This window comes from Anser brachyrhynchus (genome assembly GCF_964034855.1).
Source record: "Anser brachyrhynchus genome assembly, chromosome: 9".
In the NCBI taxonomy this organism is placed as follows: Eukaryota; Metazoa; Chordata; class Aves; order Anseriformes; family Anatidae; genus Anser; species Anser brachyrhynchus.
Genome location: NC_137703.1, coordinates 4,394,274 through 4,415,962, shown reverse-complemented (window position 1 = coordinate 4,415,962; position 21,689 = coordinate 4,394,274). Strand labels below are relative to the sequence as shown.

Sequence of the window (21,689 nt, the reverse complement as noted above, 5' to 3'; positions counted from 1 at the left end):
GTAGCAGTAATCACTTCTAGATGAAATTTCACTTTAAATGTACCCAGGCTCAATTATCATTCCACTGCAGAAGAGCGAATAATAACAGTAACCCCAGTAAGTCTGCCAGGTACACACACTTGAATTTCCCTTGGCAAGAGAGCACAGGAGGATCTGACGCTAAAACATTAAAATGAAAGCCTCTGAAAAATATCGTACCACTTGAGTCAGAAGGAGAAAAAGATCATTTTTGTTTACAGTGAGCACTGCATTGCTTGACAGTGAAACTAATGAGAAGTTCGTGAAATCCTCTGTTTCACTTTGGCAACCATTATCTAGGACTTGCTCATCTCTCTTCTAGTAGATGTCAGATTTTAAACAGCTTATAGCCAAAACCTCTTTTCTTCAAAGCTGACTTTTGAAGTAACATGTAATATATGCAAGAAAAAAAATATTGGCATGTAAGAACTTAAGTGTTAAAACATTCCAAGTATTTACACCCCTATAAATCCTCAGGTTGATACCACTGCTGTAAGATGCCTATTTATATATATAATTTTTAAGCATCAAGCAATTTTGGTAGATCTAAGTATTTTATGAATTCTAGCCACAAAAGCTATGGTGACATATCTTCAATATTGAATTAATTAATGCAGGTAAAAACACGGTATGGACATAGCATTGTCTGCTGAACAAAAGTGTGCATGGTGTTTGCTATGACTTACTAATGGAAGATGGTATTGTGTTTCTGCTAAAGAATCCAAGAAGTGAGCTTTGGCACTCTGACTTAAATAACTTTCCTCTTTTCACATACGTGGGATCAAATATTCATCCACGGGTCAAAGGCACTGAAAGAAATACAGCCGAATGTACAGCTCAGCTTGTATAACCGCTGTATCTGGAAGCACGCACCTTTTCAAGCAAAAGGCAGAAACCTCCAGTTCACCTCCAGAACAATTAATGACTAGTTTTAAACCAAGCCCAGCAAGGAATCCAATGAACACAACAGACTACATATGTTCCGTACACAATTTTTAAATGCTTTGGTTCAGCAATAATGAAAGGAAATTTCTTTCTCCTCAGAAGTAAATTAAAAGCAATAGATTTTAGAGAGAACGCAAGCAATAACAGGTTTGAATTTCAGAAGGAGGAAATCTATTAACTGCGTTCAAAGAGAGAAGGTGTTTAATTGGTGAATAACATGAGTTTGCAATATGGTCTGTTAACTCTGAGAGCCAAAGCATCGTTTCCAACTAAGGAGGTTCTGCTGAGGAGTTGTCCAAAGACCAGGTTTTACACTACCATAATGAATATGTGCATCAATAACTAAACTAGCTCAACATTTCAGAATGCAGCACGATTAAATCTGAAGAGAAGCTGACAAGGTCTCTCCTCTCAGGGTGCATTTTCGAACAGCAACTTAAACCTAAATCCCATTGAAAGTGAGTGGGAGCAGTGGTTTATCTGCCTTAACCTTGCTGTTTTAAGGCTTGCATAGTATATCAGCTGTTGTGATTATGGGTGGCTAACTTCTAAGTCTCCTGTAGGTACATTATGTGATGTATCTGTTACGAGAACAGACATTAATAAAGCCCAAAATAATTTACAGTCAATCAGATCAGTTTCATCTTTGAAAAATACAGCAACTTCAGGCTATCAGGTTTTATGACCACGTCTTTTCATTGCTTTATGGCTATTTCAGAGTTTAGGAGGAAGTCTTGATCACATTTTTCTCCTGAAGGATAAAAAAACTTGTTATAAATCAGGAAAAGATCTACAGCAGGATGATACTCGTTCACTATCTTTAAGTCTCTTGCCAACAGATATACTGGGGGACCAAGAAAAGAGCCCTTTACCATCTGTTAAAAGACTAAACTCTAAGTTTTCCTCTAGGAACTCTTTTGAAACAGAAGCTTTAAATGCAAACTCCTGAGAGACACGGTTCTGTGTTATTAGGTTGACCAGCATGAGCTCTATCTGGTGGCAACATACTGTAGTGCAGAAGCTAGTGGCAGTATGTTTATTTTTTGTTCAGCACGATGTTCATATTCACAGAGATGAGAAATACCTCAGCCTTTAATATTAATTTGCTTTCCTAACAACAGCTACTGGATACTGACGAGGGATAGCACTGAGAAAATAAAACAAAAAAAGCCTTTCATGACTTTGACCCCAAAGCATTTAAACTTACAGCTTACTAGGATCATGTTATCCAAGTCTCCAGGGACGGAGCTATCTAGTGTTAATGAGAACTGAGTGTTTACTGCAGCCTTATGGATTCTGGGCAGGCAGGACTGGCAAGAAGTATATGCAATTTCTACTGAAAAAAAATTTAAGTAGAAGTCAGTAGTGCAATTTAGAATTTGGCAATGCCTGCGAGTTGCCTCCATCACTTCAGCCAAGGTCTAAAGAGAGTTGATAAGAAAGACTTAACATGTGAGCTACAGATTCAAATACCCTGCAGTGACAAGTCATCTCCTCGATTTCACTGGAAAACCCACAACCTTTTTCGTGCATCAAGGTCTGTGAGCACACAGTGCTCCATTCACACAGTCAGGAGATCCTACATTACTCATTTCAGTTCCCACACCCAAACATACATCAAGCCCTTATTTAAGTCTAGGAACACAAACTTTACTCACACCTGCAAGCTGGCATCGCTGGAGGTGAAAATACAGTGTATTGGTTAAACTGCCAGTACACGGGGACAACTTCTCACCAAGAAGTGATTATACAACCTACTTTTCACATCATTTGAGAAGTATCATGACAAAAATCCAGGCTCCAGGATTAAGATATATCACCATATACTTCACAGAAAGTTTTTTATGACTTCGTTACAGCTGAGCAAGCTGCGTGCCACTTTAAATGCTAGAACTCAATGCAGAAAGAATCAAAATCCAGAAGCACCTCGTCACGTGGAATTGCTTTGTTTGCCAGTAGTTTATTGTGAAACAAATTCCAGTCCTCAAAAAAGTGGACTTCCCCTTTTTAATCATACCTACTTGCTTGAAAGAATCAAGCATTTTTATTTGCTTTAAAACAGCGTCCATAACCACATGCTAGCAGTGAAGCAGGGTGCAGCAGCAGTCCTGTACCTTTATAACCCAATCACTGCTGCAGTCAGAGGACCAAGTTTACCTGACTGTTGCAGCTGTAGACGCAAACCTGAATTGTAGAGTTTTCTTTGGGGAATATGATTTATCTGGAGGAATGTTTGTAAGCCTGTAAGCCTACGGTGCCCCATGGGGTTGAGGAAGCTGGACAGCTGTTACTAAGCCAGAAATCCGGCTCTAAATCCAGGTGTTCTGTGGGATGCAACCAAATTTACTTGCTTATGGATGGAGTGAAAATATGCAGCTGCAATAAGCGAGCAGTCAAAAAACAAACAAAATGGCTTTAATGAAAATTTGTGAGTGGAGCCTCTAAGACCAAATCAGTCCCCTCAGATGTCATCCTGGGCCTGCAAAGCCACAGAGAGAGTCCCTGGGCTTGATGTGGAAGGGGACAACGTCAGCCTCATGACTTTTGCTAGCAGCCCCCACTCATGTTATTTGGGAACAGACGAAGCCATTCATTGAGTCGTGCCCCAGCCCCTGTTAAGAAAGATCACTTTTAGTGCACAGTCCTGCCTCTTGGTCTGTCCTGTACAGGTAACGATGAGCAGGCACCCGTACTTCTAGAATTATGGAATACTTCTCTAGAGCAGGATTTTCCTCTTCTGACAGCAACTCAAGCCTTCTGCTCCTAGTTCCCATTTCTGCCCTGTCCCACAACAACCCCCAGCTTTCTGTGCAGCAAACTCAGTGTTGAACAGATGCACATCATACTTAAGATGTCATTATATCCCTAATTTTAAACCATTGAGCTCACTGCAGCAGAATGAGCTGCTCAAGATAAACTTTACGATGAGAAATGGTTAATTCCTCATTTCAACGCCTAAATAGCTTGCTTTTCAGTGAAAACTGTATTTGTGCCCTGGTTGCTCCACTGTTCTCCAAAGTTCTAATACAAGATCATCAAGGGCTAATTGTCTGGAAACATGGTTGATGGAAATAGCTAGTCATCCTATAATCTGTTCTACATTAAATCTCCTCAGGGGGCTTTGAAGCAGAATACCAACATCCACACAGATCCTTTGCATTTTTAGCTGGGAGCAAACACTCGAGTTAGCAGCAGAACAAAAACAATTATGAGGAATATCTTGTATATCCTCAGCCGCACAAGACCCCAATCAAAACAGCAGCAAATGCTAAAGAAGAAAGCACCCAGCGTGACGCGTGCCATGGGATATATTTGTTGTTCTTATCCTATTGGCTGCAGATGACCAACATCAAAAGACCAAAACTGAATTAATAGAAGAGGTGATTAGTGACAAGTCTCCTTTTGGACATTTCTGCTTCCAATCAAAGCTGGAGGCTTACTCCTCTGGGGTAATGGCTTCTTGGGCTTCTGCTTGCACCAAAGACACTGAACAGGGTAAAGGGAGAGGGGAGGAATAGTTGTACTTGCCCTAGCTCAACAAAAGCAATGCAAATTATAGTAATTTCACAAATATCCCATGTGGGAAAAGCACCCAAGGCTTGCCATGGGTATCGGGGGTGGGTTTCGTCCCAGTCATCGTCCCCCCCCAAGCCTGCAGCTGGCTGACGGAGCCCTGCTGTCCCCAGTGACTCGGGCACAATGGCAACATTCATATGTGGTGCCATTTCCAGAAGGGAATGTTTCTGGTCTTCTTTCCACGACACTAACCTTAAAAAGGTAAAAGCAAGAAAAAAATTGTGTGGAGGCAACTCACAACTAACACCACCTCCAGCTCGAGAAGTGCTGGATCACAGGTATTACTGACACGTTAAATGCAAACAGATTAATGTAGGTCAGTGGTATGCTTCCTCATCGTAGAGTAATTGCTTATAAAAAGAAAAAGAAGCAAGCCTGAAAGAAAAACAAAACACTTCATGAAGAAAAATGCTTTTGCAGAAAGTGAACTTGACTTCTCCAAGCAGTGTGATGCTAGAGCAGTACCCATCCAGCAAAATGGAGTAATATTTACTAGAAATGCATTTAAGGTGGTTTTTGAGGACTCACATGGTATTTCATAGGAAACCAACGTGAGACAGAATTCACTTTTGGGAAGAAATAACTAACTGTGAACCAAATGGTAAGCGCGTGAATTCTGGAAGAGTAGGATGAAGTTGAATTAAGCCCCCAAAAAGGATGAACAAAGAGGTTAGGAATTGAGGTGCGCATATATCTCCGAAGTCTGTTGTTAGATTGCTTTCTTTGGATGGCGGTGAGGGTAGCATTTGTTATTTCTTAACACTAGCCAGGAGCTCTGCAGAGAAAGAAGCGCCCAATGCACAGCGTGCAACAGTTTCCAGAAATTACATTTTCAGTTACAATGAGCAAAAACTTCGACTAAGGTTTTGTGCACGTTTTCAGCTACTCCTGGTTAGAATTGGACCAGAAAAAGCCCTCTTGATAAAAAACGTTACCTTACGCTTGCAACAAAAGACGTTTGTTGTGCCGGTCAGAGAACACCCCCGGAAAGTTCCCGGCTCGCCGCCCGCCGGGCTCCGGTGCGGGTCCGGCTCCTTTGTGCCGGCAGCCGCCGGCGGGTGCTTTCTGCTGCGCCCACCTCTGCCTGCTCGCGGTCCCTGCCCTACATCGCTCCTGGCTGATCCCACGTCTCACTTCCCCGCTGTCTCTGCTGCTTTCCCCCGCAGGCAGAGCCCACCGAAACGCCTCGGGGGCGCGGAGCGGCAGCTCCGCCAGCAGCCTTGCTAACACGGGGAGGCAGAACCAGCCCCAGGGATGCTGATGCCCACACACCGGGAGCCCATTTCAGACCCTAGATCAAAGTCCAGCCAGCACCCCCGCTTCCCCTCCGGGGCTGAAGACCCCACGAGACCCCCCCCCCCCGCCCCAAAACAACTCCCCGACCCCAAAACCTGCACGTAGGGGCGACGCGGGGCACCCCCGGGCAAACTTTGCGAGCCGCGGCCAGCACCGGGATGCTGGCAGCGGGGTGGGGGGACCGTCAGTACGGCACCACCAGAGACAAAGGAGCCCCAGCGAGGACCCCACACCCCGACCCCGCAGCCCCGACCCCACTCACATGCCCCGCTGCAGCCGCGGCTCCTCCGCTCCCCGCGCCCGGGGGGCCAGCGCCCAGCAGAGGCTGAGGGAGAGGCAGAGGGAGGCCGGCCCCGCTCCCATGGCCGAGGGAGGGAAGGGGAGGATGGAAGGAGGCAGAGCACGGCTCGGCAGCACCCTCAGCAGCCGCCCCCAGCCCTCCAAATCATTTAAAGCGGCTGCCGCGCACGCCACTGGCTGGGCGGCCCCGGCCCGGCCCCCGGCCCGCCCCTGGCGGGGCCCCCTCGGCGGCCGTGGGGGGCCGGGGGGCCTCGGAGCCCCCCTCGGCGGCTGTGGGAGGCCTCGGGGCCCCTCTCGGGTCCCCCTGGGCTGGGGGCTCCCGGCCCCGCTCCCCCAGCCCCGCCTCACCTTTGGGGTCGCTCTGCTTCGCCCCCCGCCAAGGGGCTTTATCCCCCCCCCCGACCCCACTCGTGCCGGGGGAGATGCCGAGGGGTTTGTGCTCAGGGATGAGGCGTGGAGTTAGGTGCGGTGGTGGTTTTGGGGAGGTTACCGGCTCTTGGAGGATGGCTGACCACCCCGCTCCGGGGTGGCGAGGGGTTCGGGCCCTGCTGCGAGAGCCACGTCCTGGCTTCTCCTTTTTTCCTCGGGTCCTTCTTTGTTCTGCGTGCGTGACGCCCACTGCAATTGCATCTGGGCGCTTCAAAGAGGAAACAGCAAAAATAAACGCATTTAACATCGTGCAGGAGGGATACCAGCGCTGCTGCCCTGGGTTAGTGATGGCAGGACTGCGGGGCTGGGAGCTGAGGAGTGGTTCCTTAAACCCCAGAGCTCTGGGCTACCCTACAGACCACCGGTCCTCACGATCCCTCCAGACCTTCCCTGCTGTCAGGAGGCAACTCCTTCCCTTCGCCAGGGTGAGGAGGGACACCAACTGACCTGGAAAGGGAACTGTGCACAGCAGCAAATAAAAGACGGGAGAAAACACACCTTCAGCATTTTATGACCTTAGACAGAAGTCAGGGTCCATTGCACCACGGTTTGCATCTCCCTGCAGGGCCGTGACTAACCGAGCGCTGGGCTGTGAGCGCGCGGGTGGGCCCCGAGCCAGCTGATGCTGAAGGGACCGAGATTTCCTTGCACCCCAGCGGAAGGGGCTTGGTCTCGAGTTGCTCCAAATTAGCTCCTAGAAGGATTTGTGACAGAGAGAAAGAACCGCATGGGTACTCTGAAGTCCTCACGGGGTAGGGGTCAACCTCGGTTTCACAGTGCATTAATTTGTCTTCCTTTCAGTCCTGTAACAAGATCCAGCAGTTTCTACTTTATGCATACTTTATAAGCACAGTTCCCTGTATGGTTTTTATTTTCCAAGGCCTTTCCTAAAGTAGGTAAACATTTACCAGTCATAACAAGAAAACTGTTCTTATATCGTTCGTTGCTTTGAAGCTTGCAGTGGCACGATCTCCCTGAGATTGTATTACTGATTTCTTTTTCATGGTAAAGAAAACATATAGCCCTTATCTGACCCTAGAGCAGATTAATTGTACCCTGAAATTTCCATTGAATGGCTAAGCTCTTCTTGCATCTGGAGTAGTTTTAACTCTGCAGGACCCTGTGTTGAGCTAATCTCATTACCTCCTGCAGAGCACATAGTTTTCTAATCATTTTATTTCTTAAACCCCAGAAAATCTTTCTTCATAAAATAATAGACTTTCATTATGTCAAGGCTGAGTGTTAATTACGCCCTGAGTTGTCATCCCAACCTGGACTACTTTCAGGATCACATCATCGCAAAATAGCAAAGGATCTTATTGCTCAGATATTTTTTTCCAGTAGAGCTAAATTAGTCTTTCAAAAATACTTTTTTTTTTTTTTCCATCTTACGGAACTCAACAATAAACCACTGAAAATGATTTAATATTTCAGATCTGCACGAGATCATTACAAATTATGCACAATATTTACTACACCCAGTCATTAAGAATAATGGAACAGCAGCATGCAAACTGGGAGATGCTGAAGTGCAGAGTTCTCAGCATCTTACATGGTGAAGGCCACTTAATGGATGAAACCTTCGCCTGGGGGGCACGTAGCGAAATACAGCCGCAGTTGGATCCTGAGGACGGAGCAGTTTAACATCTCCTTGTAATCTGCACAGAAAGCCTTGCAGGCCACGCGTTAGGAGCTATGGCACTGACATCCTCCTGAACTGAAATGTAAACCCAGTTTGTTCAATGTGCCCTTCTTCAAATATTATATAATGTTTTATCCTCAGCTGTGTTTTAATTGAGAACATCCTGCAAGGCTGTTGACTTTAATGGGACGATTCACATGAGTAAGAGTTGCAGGGAACCAGCATTTGTGAAAGCGGTTTCAAAGGCCTACTGGAATAATTGATCTGACTGTGCCCAAGTCAGTTAAATCTTCAGACCTGACACAGACAATACGGAGGTAAAAGCAGACTCATTTATTCTAGTTCTTACAGTGGTAGCAGCAGGAAATGTCAGGAACAAAATGGCAGTGGATACAGCATTAGTGACTCCTTTATATTACACGTCCCTGCCGTGACCAACCAGACACGGTTACTGTCATGAAACTTATTTGCCATACAATTGCGTATCTTTGATCTTGATACCTACAAACTGTATCATGCCCACCACCAAACCGAGCACTGAACATGTTGACAAAAGAGTTCTCTTCCTGCCTGGTGAAAGGAATAAATTAAATCCCATCTTGCTCTGCTAAACCAGCTTTTGAACTGAGCAGCTAAAGTGTCGATTCCCCTTGGTGACTTTGTGCAGGTGAGCTATAATCTAAGCCAATTGCACAGAATACAGACCGTCAGAAAAAGAACACCTCGTGCCCTCCGTGTAGTACTGACGGACTTTCTGCAGGATGGAAAATACGTAGTTTGCATTGTTCTCCTCTTTGATTGACCAGAAAATTCTTACCGTTTCCAGAGCGATCCTTTGCTATGCACTACCAAACTCAGCATATTGTTTACAACACCACTGAGATCACAAATTCTGTAGAGAAGTTGGCATCTCTCGTGAAGTCTCATACTATCCTCTTCATTTTAAAGCATATTTCCCTCCCCATGAACAGTCATTGATGATTTTGTCTTCCCACAACATGTTGTGAAAGTTGCTGTGTGTCTCCACATATGAATGAGCATGTCTACAACTCTGAGTCAGTGACACACCACCCGTCCCCATTTTCATTTTTCTGTCTAATTCTCAGTATCTCCAAGTCTTTTTAAATCGTAGCTAGTTAGAGGATTTAACATTCCCTTCTGATAGAAAGAAATTCTCGTGCAGAGATTGTAATTAGAAAGGCTGCGCTGTGTTCTGTTATTAGCAGGAATTGTGATTTTTGGAGTGGTGGGTTAATTGCTAATAACCATATGCAATGCTTCTCTCAAGATGTTTCCCATTACAGTAATTAACTTAGCAGCTGGGGTAACAGACATTTACCATTTGTCTTCACAGTATCCCTGATTTAGGAATGTTCCAAAAACCTCTTTGGATTTGGTTTGTTCAATTCCAGGCACAAGATGAAAAAGAGGGATGCTGAGAAAGGAAGAATTGGGAAGGAACAAGTTGCAGGGATTCTATCCATTTTCAGATGTAAACTCCCCGTCAGTGTATCCTCAGGACTTCTGAAGTTTTGTACGATAGTCTTAGCCTGGGACTGTCATCTTCATTGTGCCAACTGGATAGAAAGCATGGCAGAGCAGCACAAAAAAGAATGCTTTTAAAAATATTTTTTTTTACTGTGTTACTCAAAATAATCTAATTAATCTTTAGCTTTCTTGAGGATTTATTAATCAAAAAGTGCCAAATTTATTACTGCTTACTCATACCCTTAACCTCAGAATCCCTATGATTTATGATTTTTTTTTTCTTTATATTTCATAGTCAACTGGACAGATATAAACATTTTTAGGTAATTACTTCCTTTCTATGTTGTCTCATTGGAGTTCCTTCCCCCACAAAAAGCAGTAAGAGCCAGGCTAGAATTACAGTAATAGTTTTAAGTATATGGCTACCCTGAAATTTAAGAAGAAAATAAAGGTGGCCTACAAAGCCAGACCACATGACAGAGCAATTGCAGTTTTGTTGATTTAATTAAACAACAGAATATATTGAAAGGATTAATTTTGCGTACAAGAGAATTTTAAAGACTTTTAGAAACATGATGCTAGATTTAGTCCTCTTTAAAGTTTGTTCTGGCCACACAGAGTAAGTTCTGTACAATACTGTATTAAAGAAGGTTCGCTGATACCCTTAAAGATGAAAAGCGGCGTACTAAGGTAACTGGAAGCTTTCTCTGTTGCAATGAATTGGCGTTGCTCCATCGCAATGAAGGGGGGGAACGCTAATTTACAGTAACTGAGGATCTAGCCCGCATTGTTAATCATAATTATGGACTGACTTCAGGAGGTACATTTTCCAAAGCAGTTGGGTAAGACAAGAAAATTAAGTTCAAATTATTTTCTTCGACAGGAAGTAAAAGTAATACATAAATAAATACTTGGTGTTGCACTAGGTTTTAAAAACATATAATAGCTTTCTGGCACCGCATCATTCCCTGATATTTTTCCCTACAGCACATAATAGTAAGTTTCTGATAATAGTGCTCACAGACAGTTTTGATTATAACCACTTGTCAGGGAATGGATAACTCAGAAAATAACACTGTATTCAACTGTTAAAAATGCTGCTTGAAATACATTAATACCGTGATAATTTCTGCTAATAGAAGCCTCCAAACCCCATCCATTAGCTCTGAATCGAAATTCCTGCTTCATTTCTATCTTTCTGAGCATTTCTGCCCCCTGACCCCTCTTCCATTACTTGGTAGCAACACAGCCATTCACAGCCATTAGCTGCGACAAAGGCCGAGCCTGCACAAAGCCTGATGACAAACTCGACGTGTGCTTGAGCAAACCTGGCCAGGGCTGGGGACCGGAACCCTGGCGGTGGCTCTGCTTGCCGTGGGCATCGCTTCGCAAGCTCCAGAACAGGGGATGATGAGAAGCAAGGCCTATGAGGTTCTATAAATTTGGTTTCAATAACAAGGTTTGCCTGGTCTGTGAATTTGTGGTCATCATCCTACCTGTTCCCGTCTCTTCCAGTCCATCCATCAATGGCCAGCAGCTCTCCTCTCCCGCTTGCCCCGTGTAACAGGACTGCATTCTCTCGCTGATGTTTGGGATTCATGCATAGGAGAGGGCAGGAAGGGCTAGAAGGGAGGAAAAAGCAGAACAGCCTGAACAATTTGACCTCAAAGCAATCTTTCTAAAAGTGAGGGGAAAAATTGTTTCTTTTTGACAGAACAAGTAGAAATCTATTGATATTCAAGTCAGGAATATATTTCTGTAGGGAGCTATTACATCTGATTGAGAAAATAAAATGTAACCCACATTCACAATTACTTACATAAAGGCTGCTGATCTCATTCCTTAGCTTTTCACTTTAGCATTAGTTAACCAAAACCCTAGCAAGAACACGCTATTGACAATATAATCCTAAAGTATGTTTTATGTTGGTAGGCAGTAACAACTGGGAGTGCTTTTATCTATTTCTGGATTTGGGATAATGACACTCCAATGAGTGGCTAATCCAGTGTACTTATGCACATTCAAATTAAAATCACACATTTGGGGGACTTGTATCTTTTCCAGCCTACCCAGGTGAGAGCCAGATGTAACTGAAACTCAGTAGAGCTATTCCAGCCTCATCCCAACACAAAGAAAAGAATGAGGCTTTAGAAACCCCAGAGCAATGCAGTGTTTTGCAGAGCAGTGAAAATATAGCAAAATATTTTCTAGGAGGGAGGATTTTTAAAAAAATTTTAACAGTTCTTTTCTGAATGAATTGCTTCTGGCCACCCTATTACCCACCTGAAAATTTTCAAACAGCTGAGCAAGCAACTCATTCCAACATTGAGCAGTGTGCCTGCATGCTCGTGTGTTCCCAGAAATCAAATCTGGGGTCTTCGTGCTAGGAGTGTTTAAAAGCCTGCTGAGCTGGGAAGTACGGGGGGTGCTCGGAGACTTACCTAACCAACCACAGGTAGACAACACAATCGGATTTTCAAATATTCTTGATCTACCCAGCGGGTAGCAGATTTCAAAGAGTTATTCTCTACGAAAATTGAAACAAATAAATGCAAAAACAAAAATATTAAAATGTGTGATAAAAGAGGTCTATTTGACCTAATGAATTATTCAGTTAGTTCATAGCAGAGTTCTGTGAGTGTCAGGACTGTACTGGGACCGTAAGGGATGAACACAACCACACAAACCAGGCAATAATAACACTCCAGCAACTGCTGTGTGCAAAACTGCAGCCTTAACTAGCACTAATACTTCAAGCGCTCTAATTTATCCTCTGGGGGAGGCAGCCCCCTCAAAATTTGGTTTTTAGATGTTGAAACTAGTAACTTTAATCTACATCACCAAAACTGCAGTTGCGAAATATATCAAAGAAAAAAGTGCTCAGAAGTAGAATTCTCCTCAGGGTTTCCCCTTCCCCTTGGAATTGCTCATGTACTTCAGACGTAGCTCCTTGGAAAGCTTGTCTTTTCCTCTTTGTCTAGTACAGTGCTAAGCCTATCACTGGTACTTAAAATACTAAAAATTCAAAGAAATAAATGTTTTGTTTGTTTGCTTCCAATTAGGAGCTAAGGAAATCCCAGGAACACACCTGCACATAATTTGTCACAGAAGAACCGAAACTCAATAGCGTGTTTCTGCGTACACCTTTCCTCTCTGTTTGCTGACGCAACCAGCTCACACCTCATTCTCAGAAAGACATGAGAGCATTACTTTACTGTTTTTCCCTCTAAATTACCTGCCTGGCTACTGTCACCATCGATCTCTTAAATCCTTGACGGAGTAATCAACCACACAGCTAATTAACGCAGGGGCTTGGAGGGAAAGAAGGAGGGAAGGATGAAATGAAAGAGGAGAGCTTTTTCCTTATTCTTCCTGGTTTTATTGCCTTTGAACAGTGCTTTATCCATAGCATAAAGGAGAATTGTCTGTGCCCTTTTTCTTCTGAGGGATGGTTCACCTACTACAAAAGTATTTATCAACCAGTAATAGAATGTGGGAGGATTTCAGGAGAACGATGAAACCTGAATGCAAAATCTAAGGAAAACATCAAATATTCCATTTTTAACGCTTACAAACTACAGTATGTGTTTTGAATGAGCACCAGCTGCAGGAGCTGACCCATATTTTCAGAAGTATTTAGAACTTACTGTATTTTAAAATTCAGATAATTTCTTCATATTTTGATAGAGCGATTTTATTCTCCCCTTCCCTCCTCCTACTCCCCCTTGCCTTCTCAGACAAAAATGACCCGTGTGACCTACAAACCCAGAATGTATCGAGATTTGTTTTTAACCAAATGCCTGAACTTAAATATTAAATTAATATTCTTATTCTTAAACAGCACTACTCAGTTGACTTTAGTCTGAGACTAAGATGTGAGGAAAAGGAATCCCTCATGCTAGAATGCATATTCCAAAAATACAGATCAGCATTCACGATTTGAAACAAAATTTAAAGAAAAACATATTTTTTCCCTAATGGTGCTAAAGTACTTTGCTTCAGATCCTTCCCTCCCTAACTCCTAAATCCGAGATGATGATGCCTGCACACTGCAGTTAGTGTTGGGATATTTTCTGTACTTCCCTGGCCAACGTTAGGCACCAATTTCTCTTAAAAATGAATGAACTGTTAAGAAAGTTAGCAATAGATTGATTCTGTTTTCTTAATCATGGATACGCGAAAAGCATAGAGGAGTCTCTTCTTTGTGATAACTCTTCTACATAAAAAGGCTTTCATTTCCTTTATTCTCAAGGAATCCTAAGTATCCTGGAACAGCTCTTTTAATACATTGAGCTAACCTGGTATTGCCGTGCACATCTATATAGGAATTTACATATTGCAGGGCAGGATTTTAACATTCTCGTCTACAGGGAGTTGATGAACTGAAAATGTTTAATAAGTTTTCTTTTGAAAGTCTTATGGGAGACAGATATTAGCATCAGCACTATTTGTTGCTAAATGCAAATAAAATCATTCTGAGCACGGGAATTGCGCTGACCGTGCTTCATGAAACAGCAAGCACAGGACTGCAGCAAGAAAGTGGCAATTAAATATTTCACACATGCCTGCATGTCTGTTTATCTACAGCTTAACGGGTTGTGCCGTGATCATATCCAACAACAACAAAATGGTGTTGGAATGGAATTCCCAGCTAATAATTCTGGGCCTATTATTAACTTGTGGAGAAATCCGCGTTGCTACAAAGACTTACAGAAAAAGTGCTTGAGAAGAATATGTAAGGGTCACGGACACAGTCTTCTCTCCAACAAAATCAGCATTAACCGGATTAAGTACTGCAAATCAAGTATCAAGAAAATAATAAATCGAGCATCTAGATATACACAGGACAAAGGCAATGTCATCGATAACAGGCTTTTTAGACTGACCTCAAAACTTGTCCAAAAATCCATAATTTCTGAAGGCTACTTCTGAAGGAATCTTATAATTAAAAATTAATGGAAATGGTATAAAATTCCAAGAAGTTAATGAAGGAAAATCATGCCAAACTAACTCAACATTCTTCTTTTATAATGAGTTTTTAGATGCAAACTCTAATCTATACAGGCTTCAGTGAAGCATTTATTGCTTGTGGAAAATTATTTGTTTAACCTCCAGCAGCTTACAGCACAAGAAGAAAAGCTCAGAAGGACATAATGGGGAGCTGTGTTCAAAAAGGAACTGTTTAGTGATGGAAGGCCACTGAGGAATCTCTCAAGGATGAGTCTCAGGGAAAAAGAGGAGCAGTATGGCACAAATGATGGGCATGACCTCCTGAAGGTTGCTGGTGAAAAAGCTGAGAGGTGTTGTAGAGAATAAGGACATCACGCTGGAAAAGCAAGAAGACTTTAAGGCCGGTTGGATGAAATCTAAAAATGCAAGACACTCGAGGACTAATAGTGACAACCTTTGCTGAATCTGCCATGGCAAACAAAGAGGAGAAACAGTCAGTCACTCACACGATTCTGTAAGCCACGGATGTGGTAAGGCATTAAAAATAGGTTTAGTATGCTTCTGGAATACAGTGCCACGTTAGAACCGAACACATCCTGATCTTAGTAGGAGACCTTCTGAGATACCACACACAGTTTTGATTATTCGGGAGTATGAAGAGAAGAATTCAACACGGTACAGGTATGGAGGGGGTTATTAGGATGAACAGGAGGAAAGGCAGCCAGGAAGCTGGAAAGAATTTGATCTGTTTAGACGAGCAAAAGTAGGGCTTGTTCAGACTAGCAGATTGAAGGTTGGGGCAGAAAGATGGATTGCTTTGTGACTGCTCTCCTACAGCACACCACGGGAAGGGGGCGGAACAGGCTGAGTATCAGGGACAGGCAAGAATGTTGGCAAAGCTAAAAGACAACGCTGGCGTAAGCACGAGCCGGTCTAAACTAGCCGTACACATATGTTTAAGCAGGAAATTATGGAGGAGTGTTTAAGTGTTTAACAAGTGAGTGTCTGCAGTAGCTTTTTAATATAAGCAATATGAACAACAACAACAAAAAAGCTAGTTACATGGTGGAACTTTATAAGTTCATTAAACGAAGTCTAAAATATGTTTCTATGTGATAACGGGGAACTGGATTTGGGCACCAGGCGATGCCTTTCAATCCTATGTTCCTAGCTGGTTTTCAGTCTTTTAATTATGAATCCTATCACTATAGCCATAGCGTGTTGCAGCCCCAGGTGCAAGAACAACACATTGATCTTTTTCTAGTAATTCCTGTGCTGAAAATGGGGTTCTGCGGTAAGCAACTATATGGAATAACTTTGGAGGTTGCCAATTTAATTTTTACTGATTTCCAGCAACTGAACCTTTTGTTTCTTGAAGTGGGAATAGCCTTTTTGTTTTATGCATGGGTGCAATACAATCCTGAACCTCGCTCGGGGATTCTTAGCATTATGCTAATATAAATAATAACAAAAAATGGCAAACAGACCCTGAAATCACAGCACGCTATAATGTTTCCTCATAAGAGGATAGAAATATATTTGTCTTTTAGATCACACACAAACACCTAGAGGCTGAATAAAAGCAAAGACCAGCTACATTTTCCAAATGCAAATGTGTATGTACCCATCTGCTTGTGTTAGTCACGGGTACGTACAGCAATGGTGTCAAAGTAGTTCACTCCTGCTAGCTGAGCCTATTTGCAATGTTATTGGCAATGGGAAATGATCAGTTGTATAGTTCAGCTAGAATTAGAGAAATAGTTTGAGTCAATTTTCCCCTCAATATAGTAGCACCTTCTCCTGAAACCATATATTTACCAATAAGGCAGATCTACCAAGGTTAGCACTGCAGGGCTAACAGGAGAACAAGACAGGCTCTGTTATATCTTTGTACACCATCAGCTAAGTTACCTCCTAAATTTTCTTTACAAGACCTTTATCTCCAGCAATGAGGCATGCAGGAAAAAGACTGGTTGATCAGCAATTGCAAACTTGATTTTGTGGATCCAAAGGGCTGCAGAATGCACTTTTGACCTGGATACCATTTCCTGCAAAGGGAACTCCTGTAAACCTGCTCCTGCTGTGTCATGCCTTGCAGCAGCATTTTTTCCACTTTGGTACTGGACTCACGGCAGGAAAATACGACAGAAGCATTTAATTTCATAAAGCTGATATGGTAGACAACGTTCACTTAACATCAATTAGCTTTTATTAGAGCTGATAATTTGGACCAAGGCAATGTGCAATTGACATTCAGAGCTGGGTCCAGACATGATACGGACAGAGGGGGATGCCTCCACAGCTGTGCTGCTCCTCCTCCGTCACTTAATGATGCCTGTGTTGAACTAGGTTGCAGGCCCTCAGGACATCTGCTCCCGATACCAGGAATTACAGCAATGTGCTAAAACCTGGTTTGAAAAGCAGTTTCTCTTAATATAAATTTTCTTGTAATTCTCAGTGCAAATGGAGTTTGTTTCTTTAACTGCCTGGCTGTTACAGCACTACTGAACTGGAATCTTCGGGTTTGAAGAGTATGTTTATTTGTTCCCTTTCAAGTCTTGAGCACAGCAGTGATATTATTCAGACATATATAATTAATGATAAACTATTCTGTCCATTTTAAGGCTTGTTTTCTCTTAGCTGGAAGTCAGTAAATGCTGCACAGGAACCAGAATTTGAAGGTTTAGGCATCAAAATGATGTGGGACATTGGGTTTATTTTCTAGCTCTTAAAGCTCGTAGGTGACCTGAAAGAAGTCATGAAAAGAGTTGTAAAGGCAGTCAATTAATTTTGGGCTGTTTAACTCTTAGAAAAGAGTTGCAGCACCTCATCTTGCTGCACTGAAAAGAAATGGATACTCAGCATATGTCAGCCATTACCTAGAAGGAAGCTATTCAAATTAGCCAATAGAAAAATACAAAAGACAAGAATGCATCCTAAATCTCACCTTCCCCTGGGCTTAAATACTGGCCTAGGACAAAATATCTACATCCATGTAGAATTTGCAGTCTGGAGCTATCCTGGTACCATCAAACAATCACTTGATAAATCATCAGTTTTTAGAAGGGTCAAGACCGAGTCATCTCTTTTTCAGCTCAGTGCCTTAACCCCCGGTCAGGACACCACTCTCTTTTTTGTGCACGGACAAAGAATCCAAAGAGGCATACTGGCACGTCATGCAACATTTAACTGAGTGACGAGGGGACTAACCTGGAAGTGCAGGAGACGTGGGTTTTGAATTCCCTCCCGTAGAAGAGTGCAGAGAAATCGGGTCTCCACATTGTTAGCCAGTGCTCAGAAAACAGTGGCTGGCAGAGTGGGAGACATGAAAGCTATCAGAAACACAACCCCACAGAGTTCGTGAGCTCAAACAGGGGTTTCCACTGAGAGGCAGAGAAATGGGGTCAGCAGCTTCCATCAAAGTCTCCTTCTGCTCTGGCTGTGGAGCAGCCAGATTAGGCACAGTGCACTAAGCAGGAGCTCAAAGCAGCTCCATCATTCATCTACATTCCTTCTTTTCTTGAATTCCTCTTTCTGCTAGCATGTCTCCAGAAATCCCCGATTTCTTATTCCTCTTTCTCCTTTCTCAGGTACTTCCATAGCGGAAGACAGGCAGATGTACATGAAACATTGAGAAAAAACTTCTGTTGGACTACCGGGCAAGAACCTGTATCCTGAGACCTGTGTCCTCCAGCATCATTTCTAATGAAACCAGACAGTGGCTCCACATCTTCTGGAGAGGTTCTCCCACGCAGGAATCTGTTCAGAGGAGTGTCAGCATGGGATAAGCAAAGCTGCCGAGCCCTGCTAAGACAGACAGTTCTGGACACCAGCAAAAACAGAATGGGAAACATCACTGCCAAAACCGCGGCAATTACGAGCTTTAGGCCTGCAGTTCTCGCAGCGCTGCCAGGATCTAAGCACTTGTATTTTACCTCGATGTTCTAAAGCGCTGGGGGAGTTGTGTTTGAATTTCAAATTTCCCTTTAATTTTCCTTGCCGTGCCAAGGTGGCCTAAGGACGAATCCATTAGCGCATGTGATATGCAGGTATACTGACATTACCGGAGTTATGTAAGCAGGTAGATATCATCAATAATTAAAGGCTCCGTGGGTAAACAACACCCGGCCATTTCCTCGTTCTGGCTTCCCAGGGTTTCAGTGCAAGTCACACACCCTGCGTGCTTTTCTTGGGAACAATTTCAAGGGATGACGTTTTAAGAGATGGTGCTCCCAAACTTCCCTTCTGTCCGCAGAAGGTTGTGTGAGCCTCTCCTGAATATTTCTAGTAAAGCAAGCTAGAGGATTTATGAAATTAAAACAGGAATTAGTGTGTATGTGGGGGGTCAATCTCTCTGTCATATTAATGACAGCCTGGACAAGATGTAATAAAATTGTGTCTCTTGCTCAAAGGTTTCTTTCTGTCTACAGCAAGAGGATAGTGGGCAAAGAGCTCTTCAGTTCTTTGGGAATTAAATAATCACACCTTAATGCAATAATCAGCATGATGAAAACTCCACAGTGGATTATTATTTTTTTCACACAGATATAATTTCAGAGAAGAGGGATACTGTTAAAGAGAGAGGAAATAAAATGCCTACTTAAAAAAAAAAATCAAGAAAATGCTACGCGTTTATTACTAAAGACAGTTTTACAAAAATTCTCAGGTCCTTAAGGGGTAAATACTAACATACAAACTTCGTTCACCTGAACGTGAACAGTGGATAATGATCAAGATTTGTCTGAAGTGAAGTTTAAATAGTCACTCGAGGAAGTTCCGAATTCAGGTCGCTGTGCTGCCAGAGGAAGCCACCATGGCTTTCTGTGATACTTCTGCTGTCAGACAGGGACCTTCCCTCTTCCCCCGTGCAGCAAGCCACTGATCTTCGGTGTCTGGTGAGAGACGTGATGTGATCCAGCACAGAGCCATCGTCTGACACCAGCTGAGAACCAGCTGCTTTATGCCTCTGCATTCCATCCAGCAACAAGATGCATCATGAAGATGTAATTGGCAATTACAAGGTCACATTAAATGGTACCTAGTGAGCTATTTAAATACATCGGGAGTAGGTAAAACAGATGCAACAAATAAAAAAAAAAACTATATCAGGTAAAAGGCCATATTCATGCATAAGTAATGAGGGAAAAATATCACAAATCAGCTTGTTCTATTGTATCACATTGAAATTTCAGTAGAGTTTCAGTAATGTGGAAGAACAAATGAAAGGCAGAGCAAAGAAAGGAGCCGTGCTTGGAGAATTATTCCTTGCTGACACAGGGTGAGCTTACCGTGGCTCAATGGCAAACATAAAAGCACGATCAAGACCAAAAGAAACTCTGATTAATATGCTCCTACTTCTGTCGGAGATGCAGGTTTTTTGAGGTGATATAGTTAAGGAACATTGTCACTTACTTTGAGAAAAAATAGACAATAGATGTATGTTGGAGTTGCAGACAGAATGACTTTGTAAATGTGGACAGCAGACTGTACTCTGTCTTTTCATGCTGTCATGTTTCTTTGTTGATGTCTCTGTTTTAAGATCAGCTTGCTCCATGCATCACCAATTGTCTTTTGTTTTCTCGCAGCAGGGAAGGCTCAGTTAATCCATATGTCACCACGAAAAATTCAGGCTTCTCTTTGATAGGAACCAAGCATGACAGCAATCTATTGAAAAGGTGTTTTGGACTATCATTTCTTCCAAGCTAATTTATTGACTGGATGGCTTTCAAAAATAATAGGTCTGTTTCCCAAGATAATGAGCTGAGATGTGACTCAGGAAGGCCATGTGAGCACACAGATAGACTAATTATGAGAAATAAACTAATAATAAACTATCAGTCTCTAGAAAATGGTGTCTGCTGTGATATATCACCCCGAACTTCAGAGAACATGAATGTTTCCACGCGTTCCCTAGTGCAATGATTTTGTTTTACAAGCCTTAGACATGTAAAACAAATTTGTAACTATTATGCTTCTGACAGATTAGGATGCTAAGAAAGTACCTGATCTTTGGAGGTGACACTTTTGCTGAGCAACCACAGTTATAGAGCACTGTGGTCCTATGGGGCAGATGCTATCCCATTAGTATTTAGTTAGGGTGCCAGAATCCAGAGATTTATAAATCAGAGCTGACAAAGTTAAGCATCCATGTAAATAAAAGACCTTTAACACAGCCCACTGAACAACTCCTTCTCCCAGTATATTTCACTTGAAGTATATATACCACGGTGCAACTACATAAACCATGCATCTTTCCTGTAGTATTTGTGGAATAATTTTAACAATTCTAAAGAAATAGTTTCTGTTCCCATTTCTAGGACAAGACACAGCCACATTTCAACCGTAGAAAAAGCATGCTGAAGAAATGTGATATTCTTAAGAAACATGAATTACCTGAACACAATTAAACCTCTTCAAACAGTCTAAATGCCTATAATCTTATCTTCCAGAAAAGGCGACTGTGTCCAACTTCCGCTGAAGCTGTAAGAAAGACTGTCACCTCCTAGGCCATCCCTTTTTTAACTCCTGGTCTCCAGAAGAAATTGTCATAATGCGCAGAGCTTTTCTGGCATGTTTACAACATCCCAGAAAATGAGTACTCCAAAAAAAACCTTCATAATGTTTGCCTCCCATTAGGAATAAACCCAACAAGACCTTTTATGACTACTGGCTACCTATGCTCGCTCTGGAGTAATCAGCAATAAAACCAGCTGAACACCAGAAAACCCTGGGCCATTGTGTGTTTACGATTCTTTTAAAGCTGGCACTTTAAAGGCTGACCCTGAATCATCCTGACCTTAACTTAGGCGCTGAAACGTCTATGCTTTATGTTATCAAGGAAAGAAACTGCTGCTTTCAAATGTTCTTGACCTTGTTCAGCACATTCCTCGTGCCTTAACTGATTTGCTTTTAGTTGCTAATAAAGCACAGTCAATGAGTTTAGAGATGACAAATGGAAGTTGCAGAAGTTGCATTCCAGGAGCATTTGTAAGTTCTTCTAACAATTAAGAGTTCCCTTCTAGCACTGTGAACTCCAGCTTGCTGT

The 21,689-nt window shown here is 42.6% G+C and overlaps 1 protein-coding gene across 4 annotated transcripts in view; it reads right to left on the bottom strand.

Moving 5' to 3' along the window:
• The window catches only part of LOC308200152 (uncharacterized protein), a 222,834-nt gene that overhangs the window by 186,175 nt on the left and 14,970 nt on the right, over window positions 1-21,689 (bottom strand). Inside the window, exons 1-2 of one of the 4 annotated variants that reach the window (XM_080605365.1) lie at window positions 17,855-17,940; window positions 11,191-11,316 (exon numbers count right to left, since the gene is read on the bottom strand). In XM_080605365.1, the coding sequence (XP_080461491.1) occupies window positions 11,191-11,316; window positions 17,855-17,925 (197 nt within the window). In that variant the 5' untranslated portion in view covers window positions 17,926-17,940. Of the gene's footprint in view, window positions 1-6,097; window positions 7,601-11,190; window positions 11,317-17,854; window positions 17,941-21,689 lie in introns of those variants that run through there. The other 3 variants (XM_080605366.1, XM_080605367.1, XM_080605369.1) reach the window with 3 other exon arrangements.